This window comes from Molothrus ater, chromosome 1 (genome assembly GCF_012460135.2).
Source record: "Molothrus ater isolate BHLD 08-10-18 breed brown headed cowbird chromosome 1, BPBGC_Mater_1.1, whole genome shotgun sequence".
Taxonomy (NCBI): domain Eukaryota; kingdom Metazoa; phylum Chordata; class Aves; order Passeriformes; family Icteridae; genus Molothrus; species Molothrus ater.
In genome coordinates this window covers 54,768,232-54,788,859 of record NC_050478.2, presented here as the reverse complement: position 1 = coordinate 54,788,859, position 20,628 = coordinate 54,768,232, and the positions used below count along the sequence as shown (strand labels likewise).

The following is a 20,628-nucleotide window of genomic DNA, read 5'->3' as shown; positions in this document are numbered from 1 at the left end:
AAAAAAATATTAACAAGGGATCTCCCTAAATCTTTCGTAGATACTAGATAATCAGAATGCTTGTTTACGATTGATGGAACTATTACCAAAACCAAATCTATACTGAAAGCCTAGACTACTTCCTAGCAGAATCGAACTGTTACCTAATTCCTGACTGATCCAAAGAAAAATCTCTTTTCTATTAAAACACTGCTGTGTAAGGAGATATCCTCCTGGGAACTTTGTGCCAAAGTAAGCAAACTACTCCCATTTCCTTCTCCCCCCAGATCCCCTTTGCCATCCTCTGTATAACTGTAGGGCTCTTCAACAATTTTATGTCCTAAGCCTTTCCCTACTTCTTTGTTGCTATCTGTGTATTAAACCATCTGAGAATATGAAGCAATATTCCCAATCATACAGCCATGGAGAAGGCTGAAGTACGGGGGGAGGGCTGAGGAAAGTCTGCTGGTGATAGATACATCTTCCTTGGAAAACCCAACACCCCCTGGGGAGAAAGACTATCCCAGGCAATGTAGAGGTTCACCTCACCAATTTCTGTTACTGCTTTCTTTTCAGAATAGTTTGCCAAACACAATGAACTTGTGAGATTCATCTTTAAATATAAACTTTCAAGAGAGGCTACTGAATTATTCAAATGGGCTTTGAAGAACAGTCCACAAAACATACCTAAAACTCTGACGATGTAACTTAAGGGGCACTTCACTGCCTGTTTCTAACGGAATACTACTACCGTCATTAATGTATTTAACAGAATTTTGTAGAATTCCATCCTTGAAGTGGAAAGTATGAGATTTTACTCCATTTCTTGATAAGCCACATTTCAGAAATGTGACTAATGAAAAAGGCCAAGCAGGACATACAGTGAAAGCTCTGGTCAGAAGAGGTTTTCTTTTTAGAGATTAATTTATTGGTGCATCCATCAAACAACTTTTGAAGAAGCAAAGGGGCTGTTGACTATTCTGCTTAGGGCTCATGCACTGTTGTGCCAACATCATTTCCAGGAAGGTTTTCTGAACAGCAATGATGCTCATCCCAATCTCTGACCTAACACAAGATAGAAGACATCATCCCATGGAGCCTGGAAACACTGTTTCTCCACACATTCCACACAGGGCCATTATTTTCTTCATAGTTCTCTTTTTTTTCCCTTTTTTCTTTCTGTAAGGTCCTACAATGGAAAATTTCAGTAAGTACTTTTCCCAATTATTTTGGCTTGTCAACTACTCTGCTACAAAAAATGATCCAAACCCAGTGGCTAGTGAAATCAGTGAAAATATCTCCACTGATGGAATCAGACAGATGCAGAAATATTATAAGGAAATGAATTCCCTTTCCTGACTGAAAACAACATAAGTAGTTATACTCCTGGCATAGTTAAATATTACACTGGGTTATCAATGCTCAAGCTCAGCCAACACCTAGAGTGCCATTTTCCATGTAAATTTTCAGTTATCAACACTGATACAGACTAGCATAAGTCAGAGCCACATACAATAATAAACACATTTTCTGATTACTGAAAGCATTGTATTCTCTTTGGACACCAACTCTGGAACTTTCTTTATTTGCAATTATAAACATCTGGTAAAGTCTTACAAGTCCACCAGAGATACTCAGTCAATATTGGATGTCTTGTCAGGATCCTAAAAACATATGCAAACCAAAAAGATGGAGGGAGATAGAGAGTTCTCACACTGGTAGAAACTGTGTATTATGAAGTGCGCTGTAATTTACTGTAAGCAGTATATCGTATGCCATATCCTCATTGTGACAGTACGATAGGGAAGGCTAAATATGAAGATTAATTGATCCTGTACAAGTTCCTCAATGCATTTACATACAAAGAGGCTCTATTTCAATACCAGTGAAGTGTACATTTGATTGCGTATCATAAACTTTATTTAAAGTAGATAAAAAAAGCAAACACATTCATTCACTCCATCTTTACACTGCTGACATTTCAATGCTCCTATCCATAAAACTGCCAAGACCTTCAACAACTAGACTTCAATTAGCAGCCAGTTTAGGATTACAGTGGTGAACCTTCCAACACCAAAATACCAATTTCTGACATTTCTTATATCTTTATTTCTCTGTGTCAGAAGACACTGAGTGAAACTGACTTCAACAGTGAAGACCATCACAGTGGAGATGGTCACTTGACAGTAGATACTTTTATCAGCAGCCATTCTGAGGGTATTAACACCAGACACTGGTCAAATCTGGACTGTACATGTTTAATATTCCATCACAAGTGCAATAAAGTACTATACACACTGGCATGTATTTTAAAACAAATAAGTCTCATCCTCCAGAAAGGAACCTTTATTAGAATTTTTAAGTTCATTATCAGTTATGTCTTCCCTATAGAAAAAACTACTTGATTTTGCCTTCATGTTTTGCTCATCGTATTATGCCCCTGTTATGTCATTATCTATTTTTAACAGTGCTGTATTTTTATTGTTAATGGAAACAAAGGGTTGTAGCCCTATCATTAATGTCAACTTGTATAAAAAACATTGTCCTACAGAATTCAGTCTTTCTAACCAGGGAAACATTTTCTAATGTAAATAATATTTTATTAATGCCTGAACTCTTAATAATTCTGACAGGCAAACTACTATTATTCTATATATGCACATAAGTGCCTGCATTCCCTATGGACAAAAATACCATCCAGGTATAATACCCCATTTGAAAGGAAAACAGCCCTAGGAATCAGCAATACACTAGCTTCTTACAATCAAACCTCTCCAAATCCTCCCTATGCTTTTAAGTGTTATTAGATTTTAGAAAATGCACATCTGAGTTACCAGTCTTCTATGAAAACACTTAATTAGTGCTACCTGAAACTCGCTGTTTCATTGGTGCCAATAAAACTCCAGAGCAATTTGGCACAGTGGTCCACTTTCTAAATAGTCCTGATATGTGATACACATTCAAACAGCAAATATTACTACACCTGGATGGTAAAAGAGTTAAAAGGAAAAAAAAAAACAAAACTGTTTTGATGATTTTGATGTATCTTAATAATATCACAAATAATTTTGCTCAAAACTGTCTGAAAGTGACACATGTAAATTTACTTTGCAGAATTACAGTAAGGTCCTCTGTTTGATCCTCCACAGAAATAAGAGGCAACAAGGTTTGGTGAAAAAAAGAAAACAAATTGGAAGCTTTGCCCTTTCATTGATCAACAATGCTGTATTAAATACTACAGCAGTAATGTCCTTAATGTCCTTTATGTTTTGCATTCTCCCCTATTCAAATGTCTTCACCCTAGATTATTCAATGCTTTTTTCTGAAAAAAACATGCAGAATACAACAGCATCCTACCAAGTCAAGAGAAAGTGAACTATTTCCTATGTCTAGATGTTTGTGACAGAACAGTATGTAAACACAGTCCTTTACCTCATTAAAAGGTGACATTAAAGATTTCTACTGAAGTCAGTGACACTAAAGAGGGCTGCTAAGGTACCTTAAATGTAATACATTTAGAGCTGATCATGAAATGCAGCTGACAAACAACAAGATACCCAGACTGAGGTAAAGTGATTGATACTAGAGAACAAAAAAGGAGACTTCTTCCAATGCTTCTATGTTAAAAAAAAAAGAAAACAATATGCATTTGAAGGGTAATGAAGTTGTAGAAGGACCATTTGGTCTAAAGATGGGGCTGTAATCCTTCTCAAAAAAGGGACATGGGCAACCTAGTTGCTAGTCAAGAGTTCAAAAGAGAAGGCAGAAACAATTGCTATTCCAAAATCAGCTGCTAAAGTACATGGGCTTTATACTTCAACTGAAATTAATTAGATCGACACCATACATATTACTGGTTGCTGCAGTACAAGCACACATCTGACTTGTATGTGTTAACAACATTCAAGAAATAAATGACATTCTGTAGCTGAACTCATACCTCCAGCTAAAATTTTTACATTATTTTGCACTAAGCTACGGTTATTGAAACTACAATCCTGAAAGAATAATTGAATGAAATGGTAACACTTCCTAAATTTTGAGCTACAAAAATTATTTATAAGTGATTCTAGAATTGTTTAGAACTCCCACATTTCATCGATATTCCAAACAACATTTGTATTAGTATCAATTACCTTCCACATCCCTTTGATCTTTTTGGTTAACTAAAAATTTCATTAATACTCCTTTCAAAGGAAAGTCAGATACAATAGTACAAAGATGATGTACAAAACATGTACAAGAGGTTGTTTTTTTCTTATTTCAGTTTTGTCAGACAAGAAAACTTTCTAGATCTATGGAATAATGGTCATGACGCCAAAATTTCTGCCAGTCTGTGCAAGATACCACAGGTACACCATGATTCCTGCCAAAGATGGTTCTGAATCTTCAATAGCTCCACAGTTCCCATTGGAAACAGTTCATGTCACAAGCAACCTAATAAACACAGTACCAGAATAAACATATAAAACATACATTTTAAGCCTTTATACAAAAAAAACAGACTCAAAAGCCATTGAATTATTCCCACAACTACTGTAAAAACCTTTGGATTTCCAAATCCTTTGCAGTTAAAATGAAAAGACAGACAGAGAGAAGCAGAAGTGATATTAAATTGGGTGTAGACACTCAAGACTTTAGACAAAAATCCCAAAAGATGACATTTGTGTCAATTTTTTTCCATTTGAAAGAGCTAGCAGTTGGCATAAAGCATTTAAGACACAAAAATGCAACACCCATTTGGTTGGGAGGTCCCAGGGTTGAGAAGGAAACCTGTCCTTTGCAATAGACACTCGCTTCTATCAAAACCATAATTTTTATTTTGGTTTTTGGAACTCTCACTTAAAATAGACTACTTGGTTTTATAAACAAAACAGGATTTCAGCTTCAAATTTAACAGGCACAGTAGCACCATGCAAATCCTGACAGAGAGCTACCCAGATCTTTAAATTCTGCTGCTTCACTTCCTAAGTTTTCCTACATAGTCTCCCACTAACAACTAAAATGATGTCGTTAAAGATAAAAAACAGGGACTTTTAAGTAGCTTGTCAAAGTAAGTGATAGTTACATCATCTTAGTCTCAAACTCTCATGCAAAGTTCCATCCAAAGCAACGTCATTATACAATGAAAAGGTAAGTTACTTTCCCCATTGAAAGATGTTGCTTAATCTCCTACAGCAGTTAGCAGGTTTTGTATCATTGCTAGCAGCACCACTTAGTGCTTAAGAACAGCTGTTTCTTTGTTAGAAATATTTTTTTGTTGTTAACAATTAAACTCTTGCCAAGAGGCAACAAGTCAACTGAAAACTCTGGTTTTCTTTGCAACCTGCTGAGTTATCAGCAAAACAATAGGCCACACACTGACCTTCAACCAAGGTCTTGCTCCAGAGATTGGTGAGTGCTTCAATACACCCAAGGGCAATAATACCACCACGGAAGGAACTCCCTTTCAAGCCTTCACCAGAGATGACGCAGTGTTTTTGCATTACTATCGCTCCAATAAAAAACCAATAATTAAATAGCTAGTGCTACACAATGTGAGACAATCACAAAGATAACCACAAGGCAAGGAAAGAAATACATTGTAAAAAGATATGCTGTGAGGAGGTTTCTTTCTGGAACTCTAGCAGTCTTGAATAACTCACAATAGCTGTTGCATGCTAGAAGACTTCAATTTCTTTGTATTAAGAGAAGCTTTAAACCACTATTTACATCATTTTCTAGACTCATGCATCACTACTGAAACACCTTCAATGCATTAAACTTTTAAATCTGCATTACTTATAAAATAGGCCATCTTCCCCCTTCTAACAGACTATCACTGGCACCATCCAAGACTTCTTACCACTTTTGCTTTAAGCTTGATGTTTATGAGAAGACCAGAACGGGGACAGGTTTTCTTGCCCTTTGAAAGCTTTTTGATTTGTTACGTAACTAAACATGTTTGTACAGCTTTCTTCACATCTACAAATCCTTAACCCACAGGATGTCAGTTCAGGCAATAATTATATGAATAAATTGTAGACAGTCTAAGAAGGAAAGAAAGATGGAGAGACATTTGGAATTAACGTGCTGTGAATCAGTCCTGCATCATCCTTTGTCAGTGGAATTAGCAGGCTTTTCTTCCCTCTTCTTGTTGCCTTTTAGCAATAATTTTCAGTGTATTTGACACATTTCATCTCACTCAATGCACTGAACCCTAATACAAGAGAATACCAGTTTGTCAAACATACATTATTGAGGATGCATACCAGTTAATCTTAGGCAACTGACATTGTCAAAGACAAGCCACCCTGGCAAGAGCCACAGAAGTGCTAGGCAAAGAGGAGAGAGGTACAACAAGTGCACAAGCACAACTGCTGAGATACCAAGCAACACAAAAGACCAAAGCCTCCCAATTCCTGTCTCAATTCCCCCCAAAACACAAATATCTTACAACAGATTCAAAGCACACATTTCCACTGCTATTGACAAGAGGAGTTGCAAGCCTGAAAAGACTAGTCGTCTACTTGGTACAGGATTCTGCATCAGATACTTGAAGAGCTGGATGAGAGTAAGACTTTATTCTAAAAATAATTTCTAGTTTTTTACATAAGTTTCACAGAAGTCTCTTTGAATATTTATTGGTCAAAGTAGAGTAGACACTATAGTATTTGTAATCCAGGATAACCACATTGATTTGCTGCTATGGACATCAAGAAGTGCAGTCCTAATAGGTTTTTTAAACAATAAAAAAAAAGTGTGTTACAATTCCCAGCACTTCTAGGGAAGCCAAGCTTTATATTTTAATGTTTCTTACAGCTGTTTTTAGCTCAAATTAAAATGATAAATGCATTCAGTCTTGAAAAGGAGTGCTGCCATTCAAAACTTGGCTATTCTGGAGATAATGCAACACACTGGTGAATTTTCTCCCTCATTTTGCTGCAAATCCTCTGATATGAGTACCTTTTTACTTTTTACAATTTGGCTCAAATGCAGATGCATTATGGAAAAAATAGGATTTATTATAAAAGCAAAAATTCTTATTTCTTCGATTTCCAAGACCATTTTTTTTTTTAACATGGCTTCCTGAAATTAGGAAAGAAAAACAGAAATCAAGAGGACTAAGAGAGCAGTAATGGTATTTTCTAAGAATATTTAATATGCACTTGGCATTGAAATGAATTTTTAAAAAATGCTTAAAAAAACCCTCTTGCATAATTCTGGTTTATTTTACATACTAACAGTGTTTGGATCTAGTAGCTTTTTAAGTTTCCCATGTATGGCTTTTTTTTGCTAATTACACATTTAACAGATGTATAAAAAAAAATTATTTTTTTCACATCCCAGCTTTTCTTTAAAAAAACCCCAAAACCAAAATAACCCCCCGAAAAATGGAGATAAAGACTCAGATGAAGTACAGTTCCTTATGCAACTGTTTTCTTTTGCACAAAGGGCATCACATTGCTATCCTTACTATTATTTTCTGCAATGTCACAAGACAGAAAACATCTCCTAAAAAGATCCTTTCAAAAAGAAAAATACATAAAAGACCCTCCCCAGGTACACTGTTTACTGTAAACAATTAAAATATTTCAGTGGTAATACTGCTATTTTATTCAGAAAAAATTATACACAATATTAATTTCCTATAATCAGTAACAACAGGTACTTCCCCTATTAACAACTTCAAGATAGAGCTGTATATGCCATTTCACCAATGAAAAAGGTTCTGAGAAAGAATTTGTTCTTTTTGGATCAGAGAAAAAGAACCAGAAAAAACACCACTAGTGAAAACAGTCTTCACCAGCACATTTACAAGAAATGCTTTGTCCCTGCGTGACAAATTACTTCCCTACTTCGGGAAGTAATTCCCTTTTTCCTCCAGAAAGGGTTAGGTTTTATTTGGGATTTATAACATGGCAATACTTTAATGCAAATTCCCCAGGGGAGACAATAAAGAGGCATTAGAAGGAGAGAACTGAACTAAGACCCCCAGTGAATGTTTTGTAGTGATGTCTCTAGTCTGAAATTCAACATCTTGAGAAGTTCAGGTAAGAAGGAAAATATTTTGGCATACAGCAGCCAGTTCAGAATAAACTGTCTATGAGTTCAGCAGCTGACTGAATTATTTTGTGAATTATTAATTCAGAAAACTTTTCAGCTTAAGTAGCCAGGTACATCACAGAGCTGCTTTCTTCTCACATAGGCAGCCTGTTCTGTTCTACAACAGTTAGTAGTTCCTCGAGAAACTTTTCTTTTAAAGACAAGTGGTGCTAGAGGAAAATCATTCTTCTTCAAACTAGAAAATAGAGGAAAAAAAAGAAAAAAGAAGCACCATTTCCAACTAATCCATGATATAATCTATTGCAGCGGAGACATGTACATTACAAAAAGAGATATAAACATTAAGAGTAGAATCCAAGAAACATTTCTTTTTCCTATTCTCCAGCTCAAAAAGCAGTTTGCACTCTAACAATCATTTCAAACGAAATCATTGTCATCTTTACAAGAGACACAGCACAAAAATCATGCTGAAGCAGGCTAAGTTTGGAAAAGTAACATCTTCGAGCAGAAAGTAACTTTATAGTCCAACACTAACTTCATAAGAAACCACCCTCCCAGCAGGCGCTGGTAGGACTTTTCAGTAAAGAAAAACAATGAAAATAACAGCAACTTTGGGAGGGTGCGTATAAAGAGAATGCAGGGATTTTGTTTTATAGACTTTACCAGGTAACAGGTCCCCTTGCTCCTTGCTCTACACCTAGGCAGTTCCCTAAGTCTTCACAGAAGGACGATTTCGTCTCTTGGAACCAGTGTGAGAGAACATGTATTGGTGGTGGACAGAAGAAGATTGTTCTACAACTAAAATTTTCCAAGCACCTTATACTGAATGGAACAAACACAAGTTTAGGACAGTTAATGCCAGACTCAATACAAATTCTCCTCTTCATTTAAGTGAGTCTCTGACTCTGTTTTCTACTGCAGCAATGGAAGAGAATAATTCAGGTATATTTAATCTGACCTGCCTCAAATAGAGAAGTTTCTCCTACTTCCCAGAGAAACTCTATCAAGATGCATGCACGTAAACTAGTAAGAACTGCAAGGGAGACACCAAATGCTTTTCCTCTTCTGAAATGCAGTCAGCATTCTCAGCTGCAGGGCTGATGAACATACAAAATTAAAATAAATAGATGCTCATAATTAGTTTGACTTTAATGAATCGCCAGTAAGGTCATTGTCAATGTGAATAAAATTAAATCTAAAAATTCCTTCAAGAGCTGCACCTTAAGTTTATACTTAAGTTTATGCTCTACTCCCTTGCACAATTCATAATCAGATTTTTCAAAAATATAAACAAATGCTTGACCCCTTCCATGCAGCTGTGTCAGCTTTAGAATGTATATTCTCTTTGCAAACATGTCCACATCTTGTGATGGTTTCTATGGCTAGTCCTTATACTGCTTTGAAAAAACAGTGCCTGGCTACTAACATTTTTGAAGACCTGAGAAGAAAAAAAAATTCTAATTCTTTTCCTTCCACTCCCCAAGACAGACAGGGAATTTGAAACTAATGAACTAATATCCACAATAAAAAGGAACATTTAATACTCTAGAACAGAGCTTTAAATTTAGCATCTTATTCATCTGATACTACAAAGCACAATAAGGAAAAAGGCTTCTTCTTTTCCTTCAATCAATAAAATCCCTTAATAATTCAAACTTCAAAACATTTACATAAAATATTAGCATTATATATTTGTAATTGATAAACTGAGCCAGCAAGGTCATCACTTTTCAATTACTTGTGGCAACTAGATAAGGTGACAGTGCACTAACTAATAACTGACAGTAGTCAGCTAATGAACAGGTTCACGCCTTATGGAAGTAATGAGTTTCCGGGTTCCATTTTTATTAGCCACTTGCAATCATAAATATGTATTTCCTCTTCTGCTACATGAAGAAGTTTCCTATATATAAACCGAGATGTGCTCACCACAAAGACATCCAGCATAACTTCTTTTTGCAAGGACCATACACTGTTTTTTATGTAATGGAATGCGTTAGTGTAGTTGCACATGTAACTGACTTACTGTAGCATGAGTGTTAACTGGTACATTGCAGCAGTTTTATATGCCTGTAAATGGCTTCTGAATAATATCATACTTACAACATCAAACTTCTGTGTGATGTTCCCCTGGACATCAAGTAAATAAACTTTGCCATAATGTGTTCCCAGTGCCAAAAACTGTGAAAGAAAGAGATTGATTACATAAACACAAAGACATCACAAGAAATACTACAATGCTAAATAAACTCCCAGATTAGCAACACTGGGGAAAAGAAAAAAGCCCACCATGTTCTATAGAGAAAGGTTATTTTAACTGTACCCAAAGAATAAAACAGGGCTTCAAGCCCATATTTCTGTGATAGTGCAAGTTAGCTGTCAGAATGAGTCATGAGGACCCTCATCCACTGACAACTAATGGTGGGTCTGCAGTCTGTATACACCAGCTGATGGACTGTGGCAGCAAATTAAAAATGCAGCGTGAGAGCAAGAACCAACAGAGATCTGCAATAGTTCCTAGATCCTTTCTGCAGCTTTGTTTCAATCCTAATGTTTCCTTTGAGCTTTATTTTTAATTCTTCATTATTAAAATAAAAAAAAGTGTTCAAACACAGCAAAACTCCAACTTTAAGCCCCTGGTAAAATACAGTTGAATTATGGAAGGTCTATGACAGTGCATTTAAGTACACAGATAACTCCGGGGATTGCTTTCCTTCACATAGTAACATTCCTAAATAGAATACTCCCAAGACAAATACACTTCCTTGGAAATCTCAGGAGTTGCATTCTAAAAAATAGTAGCAAAATAAAGAAATCTTGACATAAATCCAGACTATCACAAACTTATTTTGATACAAACAAGAAGAAATTGATTCTGAGAGATCTGTTGTTAGTTGAACCATGTGAACTACACCTAAACAGAAAAGATAGAATTTCAGTACTACTTGATTTATGACAGAGGTTTCTTTTATTTGCCCCCTCCCCCATCCTCCCACTTTCAGCATTACTGAAATAGTCTAGGCTACTCAATTCTCTGTATTTCACATGTGAGCATGCTTCATTGCAACCTATAATGAAATGCTCAAATTTACAGGCACTGCTAAGCGTGTCAGTCAGGCAGCACAATCTTTAAAAAATAACCTTACAGAAAGTCAAGGTTTAAAAGGATTTATCAAAATGGAATTGCTTAAAATGAAATTTCTGTTCAGGCACTTAAAATATGAAGCTACATTAAAAGGAGGTAAGAAAGGGAAAGAAGGGGCTCATTAGAAATTCATTCCCTGCAATGCCTTTCACTCCTGCAAGGTTGCCTTTTTTCAGGAAGAAAAAAGTCCCCCGGGTAAAAAAATCAATACTGGTTAATAAAACATCAGGTGTGCAGACATAACTAGGTATGACTATTCCACTGCACAGGCCTGCTTGAATGCACCAGATGCCATGACGATTAGTCATCCAGTGCAGACAGCAAGCCTGGTGAAAATATGATGCTTTAGCAGCAAAAATGAAAAAAAAAAATTCTGGGGGGAAATTAGTCTGAATGCAGAAGCCAGATCTCAGGATTCCCAGCAAAGTTAGTGTTTTAATCAGAGTCATATTTTACATATTACTGCATAAATTTTCTAATGAGAGCATTTAGCAAGGCTTTTCCTGTTCGTTCAGGAAAAAAATCCCAAAAAAACCAGCAAGAATGAAACAGAAATACCCTTGCAAAACCTATAACCCAGCTTCATTTTTAAGTTCTCTGTTGCAAGAGACCTATTCCTAAAAGACTGCAGTACTTGGCTTCTAACAATATTGATTCTTCTCATAAGTAGTGTATCTAGTTTGCTGGAAAACTGAAAGTACTGGGATACTTCGGCAGTTTTCCTGTACTGTCACGCTTTGTGACACTATAGCAAAAGCTGTATCTGTGCACATCCTTATAGAAAAATCCTGTTAAACTCCTGGCTTTCAAAATCTACCTGAGATGCAGGAAAAAAAGGTAACAGAAACAGGCTACAGACAAAAAGGAAATGCTTGCCAATTTTCCAAATATCTGTGTAATTCTAAGTTGTCAAAAACATTTTAAAAAGACTTATTGTTTTCATTCACACTGTTAAAATACAAGCTTCATCTTAAGTGCCTCTTGAGCCATAGCAACAGTCCTCTGAGGAAAAGAAACACAGCACAAGTCAATCTAAAAATATAGCCAAATAATAAAGATAGATCCCTCAACAATAACTGTTAAGGAGATATTACAGGCTGTGAAAAATTATATATTCAGAAAATAGCTACTATGTTTTACATACTAGTAGTTGACAAATCATTAACTCACATTTTCAGCTGCACTTCAGAATGCCTCAATATTCTAACATGTTTTACAGTACGTATAAAAGAGAAGAAAACTCATAAAACACAAAAGCAATTGTTTAAATCACTAAAGAATCATATGAAGCTTATTTAAGAACAAAATATAAATTATTTTAAAAATTTCTTTAGTTTGCATTGTCTATTAGGATATGTCTTTATCCGTATCATCCTATTAAGATATGTCTTTATCCTTATCATCCCTCTGGTACATCAAAATCTCTTAGCATGTGCAGTTCCTCTCTTTTTAACACACTGAATCAGGGAAGGGGGACAGGCCAGTGTTAGTATGACACCCCCCAAAAGTAAAGCCTAAGCAAACAAAAAATACAATATTTACTTTCTTCTACACTGCATTAACATGTCTTCCACAGCCAAATATATGCTAAGTTCCTGACATGATCAAGTTGATCTTTGCTGGCACGGCTGTACAAATAACCACAGTATATGCCAACTTCCTTTCTGAATAAAGAAAAGTTAGGATTGTATTTTGATTGCAGTTCTTAATACTTTTCATTATTAAATCTGAGTGAGCATTTTTCTAGTAGCTTATGTAAACATCTCATCTAACAAATCACTGCATCTTGAATTCTCACCTCATTTCCTCATTGAGAAAATGTGTTTACCACTGAAAAATGCTTGATACAAACAAGAAGGAAATTGATTCTGAGAGATCTGCTGTTAATTGAACCATGTGAACTACTTGTTTTATCACTGAGAAAATGTGGATTTCTCAATACAGGTTAATGGTAAATTTTGTTTATGTCACTGATGCCTTGCAGTGCAACTCTAGATTTGGCATCACTTCTACACAGAAATACACTGATGCACTATAAACACAGATAAATATATAAAACCGAGCAGAAGTGCTATCTCAGCCACAAAGTCACATAATACCTTTTCATGCACTGTCATGCAGCTGGCTGCATCCTTCTGGAGAATTTCAGTCACTCCATTAGAAAGCCGTTCATACTTGAGCTTAGGTTCTTCTTCACTCTCATCTTCCTAAATTTTTAGGAGTGTAAGAAAAGGGAGCAAGAGAGAAAAAACAACAAAAATACTTATAAGTTTATTTTAGATAAAAAATTAATTAAAAGATACCCCAAAACTATCACACAGCAACAGGCGAAGATGGATCACTGCGATCTCTTCACAACAGCCATTACAATCAAAAGCCAAACTTTCACAGTTTAATCATCTGAAGGGGTTTGGACTGTGCTTTTTTGTTACTGGTTTTTCTTTTTACTCCAAAGTTCTGAGTGCAAAGTCTGTATAGCAGCATGTCAATTTAGCTGTAGGAGGCACTTACTTGATATCTAAAAAGCAGGAAAAAATGTGCATGTATACTTTGTTACATAAAGTTAGTAATTTGCAATTTAGAAGTAAAATACAAGAAGGATGAATATGATAATGAAGGATGATAAAATAAAGTGTGCCACTGTAGCCACCATGAACTGAAAGCTGAAGCATGCACGTTACAAGAAACTTCACGACCTTTACAAGATGCTGCACCTCTGTAGGAAGGATAGAGGCAAAATGCTGTGAACAAAAATAAGAAGAATCCACTAGGAATAAGTTAATTGTATAAAATCCACCAATGGGCTTATGGTAAAAAAAAATACTATAAATATGTTTTCTGGGAAGAGGATCTGGACACATTATACTCCTATGAATCACCTTTATCTTCTGCATGTTAGGATCTTTTTCTGGTAAATACTGAAGCGTTCTGCTCTTTTCATGCATGTTAGGTATTATCACCCATCACTACTTAAATGCAAGGAAGGACCATGGGGGAAAGAGTGAAAAGAAAGGAACCCAAGCTAAAAACAAACAAACAAACAAACAAACAAACACCACACAAAAAACCAAAACAAAACAAAAAAAACCCCAACCAAACAAAAAAACCCAAGCAGCAAATTTATTGCTCAAAGAAGACCCAACATGCTTATCTCTTAGGAAAAGAAAATCATAGTTGCAAAATAGCTCTTTGGTCATAGGCATCTATCTGTAACAGCTGGTGTACAGAGGTACAATGCCAGAGAGATTCCACAGGCTTCAGTAAGTCTCAATTAATCTTATACATGCACAGACATACACAAACCCTTACATATCCCTTGGTCCTCACTGGGAAACAGTATACCTGCAATAATATTCTCCTACACTTGCTATTGACTATAATGAATATATCAACACTGAGTATGTGTAGGAGCAATGGGGGGCAGGACGGTTGGGACAGACAGAGAAGAGAGATCCTTGAAGCCAGGTTGTGGAACTTGCTGTTTACTGCAAAGGGCATGGGTGCAGGGGCGCTGCTAGGAGCTGCCAGCCACAGCTCGAAGCAGGCCTTGAGAGAGGGAGAAGGTAAAGAGCGAGGTTCCCGTTACCATACAATAAATCTTCTTCTGTGTTGAATATTCTAATTCACACTAACCAATCTAATTCAAGATACAAATCCTATAGCATTTATATATAGCCTATAAGAATCATTACATTAACATACTGTGTTACATTTTAAACCCTAAATCTACTCTTTGGACCCCTTCTGCCAAGCTAGTAGGGTCTGCTCTGAGCCTTGGACGTGTCTGCAAGCAGAGGGTCTTGTTTCATCAAAAGGGGATTACCTCCAGTCTGGCCATACCATTGTTTTCCAGTTGTTCAGTAACTAAGGTATCTCAAAGCTTGCTTTCATTTCAATCTCGCTTATAGTTTCCATATTCTCAAAATCTTTTGCCAGGCAATCATATTTATAAGGTTTTCCTGTTTCATCTTCCCCAACAAGTATGTTTTCCATATAAAACATCTTTCATTCTTAAGCAACCAGAATATACCAGTGCAGTGCTCTAGTTAAAGGAGTGCCTTGACTTCCCACCAACTACTGCCTTCCAATTCCTAAAAATGCAGAGTATCAGCCAACAGCAGAACTGTGTTTGTGCAGCACTTTCTTGTAGACACGATGCAAAAAATAAATTTGGAAGAGAGACGTGTTAACAGATTAAAAAAATGCATTTTGTTTAAATTGCTTTTGCAGTACTAAAGCCAGGCTTTTCCAAGTTAAATAGTACGGCCATTTACTATGTGCGCTACCATCATATTTGGTAACACTTACATAACCTCATACAAAACACAAAAAAGCCATATACACCTATGGAGACACCCAATACCTAGTCCCTTGCTTATAGAAATATGCTGCAAAAGAGTGTTTTAAAATGTTACGTGAGAGTATTAAGACAGAATACAAATGAGATTAATACAGGGATGTCAGCAGTGCATGACGTAGGAGTATGAAGTGGGATGTCAAAATGTCCACTAAGAAACAATTTTATTCAGTAAATCTAACACTGAACAAAGTTGTTACTAGACAGAATGACAATGTCAAATTACAGGTCTGTATATAAATCAGTCAAATTCCTCATGCCTACAGATCGTTAATAAATGGCTACAAGGTAGAGGGAGGAGGTAAAGTCAAAGTAAAAAGCGTACATTTGATGGAAGGAGAGTGTAAGGAAGTATGTGTCCATTATAACAATTAACACATTACTGCATTTTATACATTGCTTACGAAGATTATACTTGAAATGCATGGGCAATCATTGAATAAATTCATAAAAGTAAAAATTGAACGCCAGTCATCTAGTTTTTATAAGATCCCACATGTTGCTGGGGCCAGGACATCCAATGTGCAACCAACATGAAAAGTTAATTCTAGTCTCTGGAGTAGTTTGCATAAAATCATTCATCCATGGACCATTAAATAAAGTTACTGTAAATAAGTTTTACCTGTCTTATTTATGAGTGAAAACTAAGTCATTTTTTCTGCACATGCATATACAAAAAATATATACTTTCAAAAGTCAGTGCACCAAAGCATTCTGCCAGCATTCTGCCATGGCTTCAAAGTAAGTAAGTAAATAAAATGAAAACTCCCAAATATTAGGCATGATGATGTACCTATTTCACGCTTTCTTGACAGGTATCTTGTATGTTAAATAAAAGTCAAGCTAAAAGGTGAATTGAAATGAGGTTGGAGCACTTTACTGTAAACAAAATGAAATAAAAAGGTGATTTTCAAAAATTCAAGATTACTGCTTCAGACTCTGATATATTAAATGAATTTGATGATCTCTTATTTAGAGTATCAGGGTTTAATAATTTTAAAGGTATTTTTCTACTAGGAAAAGCTTTTATGCAGTTTAAACTTCTTCTAAAGTAAACACAAGCCAGTGTTAATAAAAGCAAATCAATAATTTTTGTTAAATTTTAATAATCTTGAAAACCCACAAATTAAACCATGAGCAGCCTGAGTTGAGATGTCAGTTAGCTGTGTTTCTATGACAACCTAGAGGAATAGTACAAGTCCTGACTTGCAGCAAAGCTAAGATACAAACCGAGTGAAATTTACCCCATACAAGAGAACTCACAGCTTTCCTTTTTTAAGGGAAAAAATAATAAAAAAACCAATTGCTGAATTTACACGTATTTTTACTAACTGTATGACACTTTTAATTAAACCCTCCTAGAGGATTCTAAAAATTTGAAAATAAATTTTGTAAGACTGCTTTTTATACCAACACTTAGTACTACTTCAATATTTAATGCCTAAAATTATCCAAAATAACAATACTAAATTTTGATATTCTTGACAAATGTTTTAAAAGAAAAATATATATTTACTTCACAAAATGTGTAAAGCACATTTTGTAAAGCACACATGGCAGCCTTAAATTCTGAAAGGCAAGGAGGCCCACAGAGCTGTCAGGAAGGTACCTTTGTGATGTGATAAAATAAATGACCGTTTTTCAACAACAGGAATGCTAACTTGAAACTCATACTCCATTTGATTTTTCACTTGCTTTTTAAAGCTAAAGCTAGCAGGCAAATCGCTAAAATATGCTGTAAAGAACAGGCACCCATAAACATTTCCCACTGAAAGCACATTTCCAACTGAATGAAATACTCTGATTAGCCCCTAAGACTAATACAAACTCCTTCATACTGAGAGCTCTTCCAGTTGTCATTGCTGAACACTCCTGAACTGAAAACAAATTCCTTCTCATTCACCCAGTAGCTATGGAATACCAACTCTTCTTCTGGAACGGGTTTACAAAACTAACAAAAGCTACACATGTTCAACAAGCTCTCTCAACAGGCCAGTACCACTGCAAGGGATTCTCGCCAGCCTCTCTGAACTCAGGTTCACAACCTTCTTCAGATATTCTGCCCCATATTTCCTAGCTTTGCCTACAGGAACTGCTGTGCTGAAACCATGAGTAGGAAAAAAGAAAAAAAATCTGAAATCAGTCCTTGTGAAGAAAATTTTCAGAAGGAACCTGTGGGCAGTTCCCAGAGTTATTTCATTAGCCCACATTTGCTCCTGGAGCAGAGGATCTGCCTATAGGACAGACTGTCACATGAACATTGTTCTATTGATTACAGATATTCAAATTATGTTACAAGTACTGATAGCAAAAGTGTCATCCTTACCACACAATTTGCCCTCAAAGTTTTTCAAAGCCTTTACGGAAATAAACATTGCATACACTATAAGGCAAGTGTCCTTCCCCTTTGCTGCACGTCTTCTCTCCGGTCCCAGATAAAATTGCAATTACTCTAAATGTCCATTCCAGCCTTGTTTATGCCTGCAAGTTTTGATCCTGCAAAGCATTTAAACTCCAATACAAAGATAGCTGAAGTCCATCACTGAAGCAATTTCAAAAAGGACACACACCCTACTCCAACAAGGCCCTAGTGTCATAGGCCTTCTTAAAAGGCTATGTGTGAAAAAGGAAAAAAAAGACAAAATAAACAAAAACCCTACAGTTAATTTTCTTTTTTTACATGCTTTCTATCAAGTTTACATTGATTTCAGAGATTATAAGAAAAAGGGTGAGTTACTTCATTTCCTCCTGGCCAGGTCAGGGTTAATTTTTGCAGTAACCAGGGGAGGCATGGCTAGGACAGAGAGGCTATCCTACACCACTTATGCCATTGCCAAGTATGGGGAGGACCCACACTGAGGAGAAGGAGCCCCTTCTCTGAGGAGAAAGGGTTCCTTCTTGTTGATCAGAGGATGGGTTGGGTAATGCTGGTTCCAACCCAGAGTAGCAGGTGAGTACGGGTGAGTATTTTCGCATGTGAATCTCTCTCTCTCTTTTATACACTTTAGTTATTAGTACTGTGCTGTTACTGTTCATTTTCTTATCTCATTGTTGTTTCCAGTAAATTGTTCTTATCTCAACCCATCATCTTTCCCTTTTGTGTCTCCTACTCTCCAGCCCACCCCAAGTGAAGGGGAAGAGGGGAGCAAGCAAGAAGCATGTGGTTTGTAGAGTCTCAGTGAGAGCACTAAAGCAAGGAGTACTATTCCTAAATTGCAACACCCTCTAGCTTACTGGATCATTCAAATGCTCTGCCTCTGTGTGTCTGAACACTTAATGTTTAGGACACATTATAAAATCTTATTAAAAAAAAACCTAACCCAAACCAAAAAACCTCATTCTGCTGCAGAAAATGCAACCCCAATACTACTGCAAAAAGGTGATTGGCAATTTGTGGGAGTAACTTTTCTTGACATTTAATACAGGTCAGACCTTGAGAAACCCTATCAGCATTTTATTTATTTAAATAGTCATCACTATCACACAGAAGAAAAAAATTAAACCAACTAATTAGAGCTCCAGAATTACTAGTTTACACACTATATGAAAATCTCCAGTAGAACCAAAGAAACCAACTCAAATTATTTTTGAATTAAAATAAAACCTCATAGAACATTTTAAGTTATGCAAAAATGAATAAACACCTCCTTAGTGCTCCACTGGGGGCATCTCCACTTCTTACAGAAATTCAATGACATATATAAAAAGAAAAAGAAACCAACATAAAAAGACCTCAAGCCCCAAAATGAAGTCTCCAGGGATAGTTCCTTATTTCTCTTGTATATGTGCAGAAGCTCAAAGCGCAGCAAAATACCCAGCAGAACACAGTTGCCAAGATCATTTATTACTTTCCTTGGTTTTGACATCTTGACTTCATCCAAGGTATAACCATCTCCAAATCCTAATTTTTTTAATAGAAATAATATCTTAATCAGGGCATTGACTGATTGTCTCAGCTTTAGTTTTGAGGGCCTGTGAGATTGGATGGAAATGATCTTTCATCTATAAATGCCCTATTTGACATGGGAGCAAAGAGTACTTAGCCAAGTGTCTGGTGTGTGGCTGAGAAGCAGAATGGATGACTTCTAGCCAGACTGCTATGAAAGGAACATCACCAGTGAGGTTTTACACCAACATCTGACCCCCTGGCTCTCTGCAAACCCTTTTTCATCACCAGAATGGCTTGGAAGGGCAGGATTGCACCCAGGATGGCTGTGCAAACCTTACTTTGGACAAGGGAGCCCAACAAGAACCTTACAAACGTAAGGTTAACTGCCACAAGATTTCCATGACAAGACAAGTACTACCCAACAAAAGATACAGATAAAGCTTTTTATTTAAACCTTCACAGCATTTCTATATGTGGGAGCTGCACCAAATGGGTCATAATGTCTCCTTTGGCCCAATAAAGAAATTGTGGCTATTTTCAACCTCAGACCTTTGTTAGGACCCAACTAATCTCCATTCATTCAAGGTAAAGAGATACAGATTTACAGATGAATCTGATTTTACATTTGCTGAACCCCACTCCCCAAAATCTACAGGGAAAATATCTAACACTAAGTCCCTCAGACAAGCAGGTTCACTTATCTGTCACCTCTAGTTTTCTCTACCCACATTGTATTCAGGCTAAATGTGGCTCAGACCATCTGGTAATCCAGATAATCAGACAGAAGCCTCTATATTCTCAATATCACCCCTGCAAATATCCATGTGCATAATTTCTCACTTCCTTCTTTATCATATTTCACACCAAAACATTTTCTAGTAACTGTATGCTAAAAAACTAAGACTTGCCATACTTTTCTTGTATCTAATGACAGTAATTGACAAACCATACAGTTTCTTCACTCTGGAAATAATGCTTCAGTTTAGACACCCTTGGTCAGCTAGGACAATGAGCAAATTCTTCAACTTTGCTGATTTGGACAACAAGGCAAGATGCAGACAGAGCAACTCTCCACTACAGCTCTGTAGGACTAGGTCTGCTGACAGGGTTACTCTCAGTTTTGGGACACAAATGGAAAAGGACAACAGTGACTCTGCCCCACCACAATATTATGAAGGTTAAAGGATTGAAGTACTGCCTTCACAGTACCAG

General features: G+C 36.3%; 1 protein-coding gene across 5 annotated transcripts in view; it reads right to left on the bottom strand.

Annotated features, from left to right (window-relative positions):
- The window catches only part of VPS41 (VPS41 subunit of HOPS complex), a 109,577-nt gene that overhangs the window by 73,265 nt on the left and 15,684 nt on the right, over positions 1-20,628 (bottom strand). For 2 of the 5 annotated variants that reach the window (XM_036405058.2, XM_036405067.2), the window contains exons 3-4: positions 13,270-13,377; positions 10,129-10,206 (exon numbers count right to left, since the gene is read on the bottom strand). In XM_036405058.2, coding sequence (XP_036260951.1) covers positions 10,129-10,206; positions 13,270-13,377 — 186 coding nt within the window. Of the gene's footprint in view, positions 1-10,128; positions 10,207-13,269; positions 13,378-20,628 lie in introns of those variants that run through there. The other 3 variants (XM_036405074.2, XM_036405081.2, XM_036405086.2) reach the window with 3 other exon arrangements.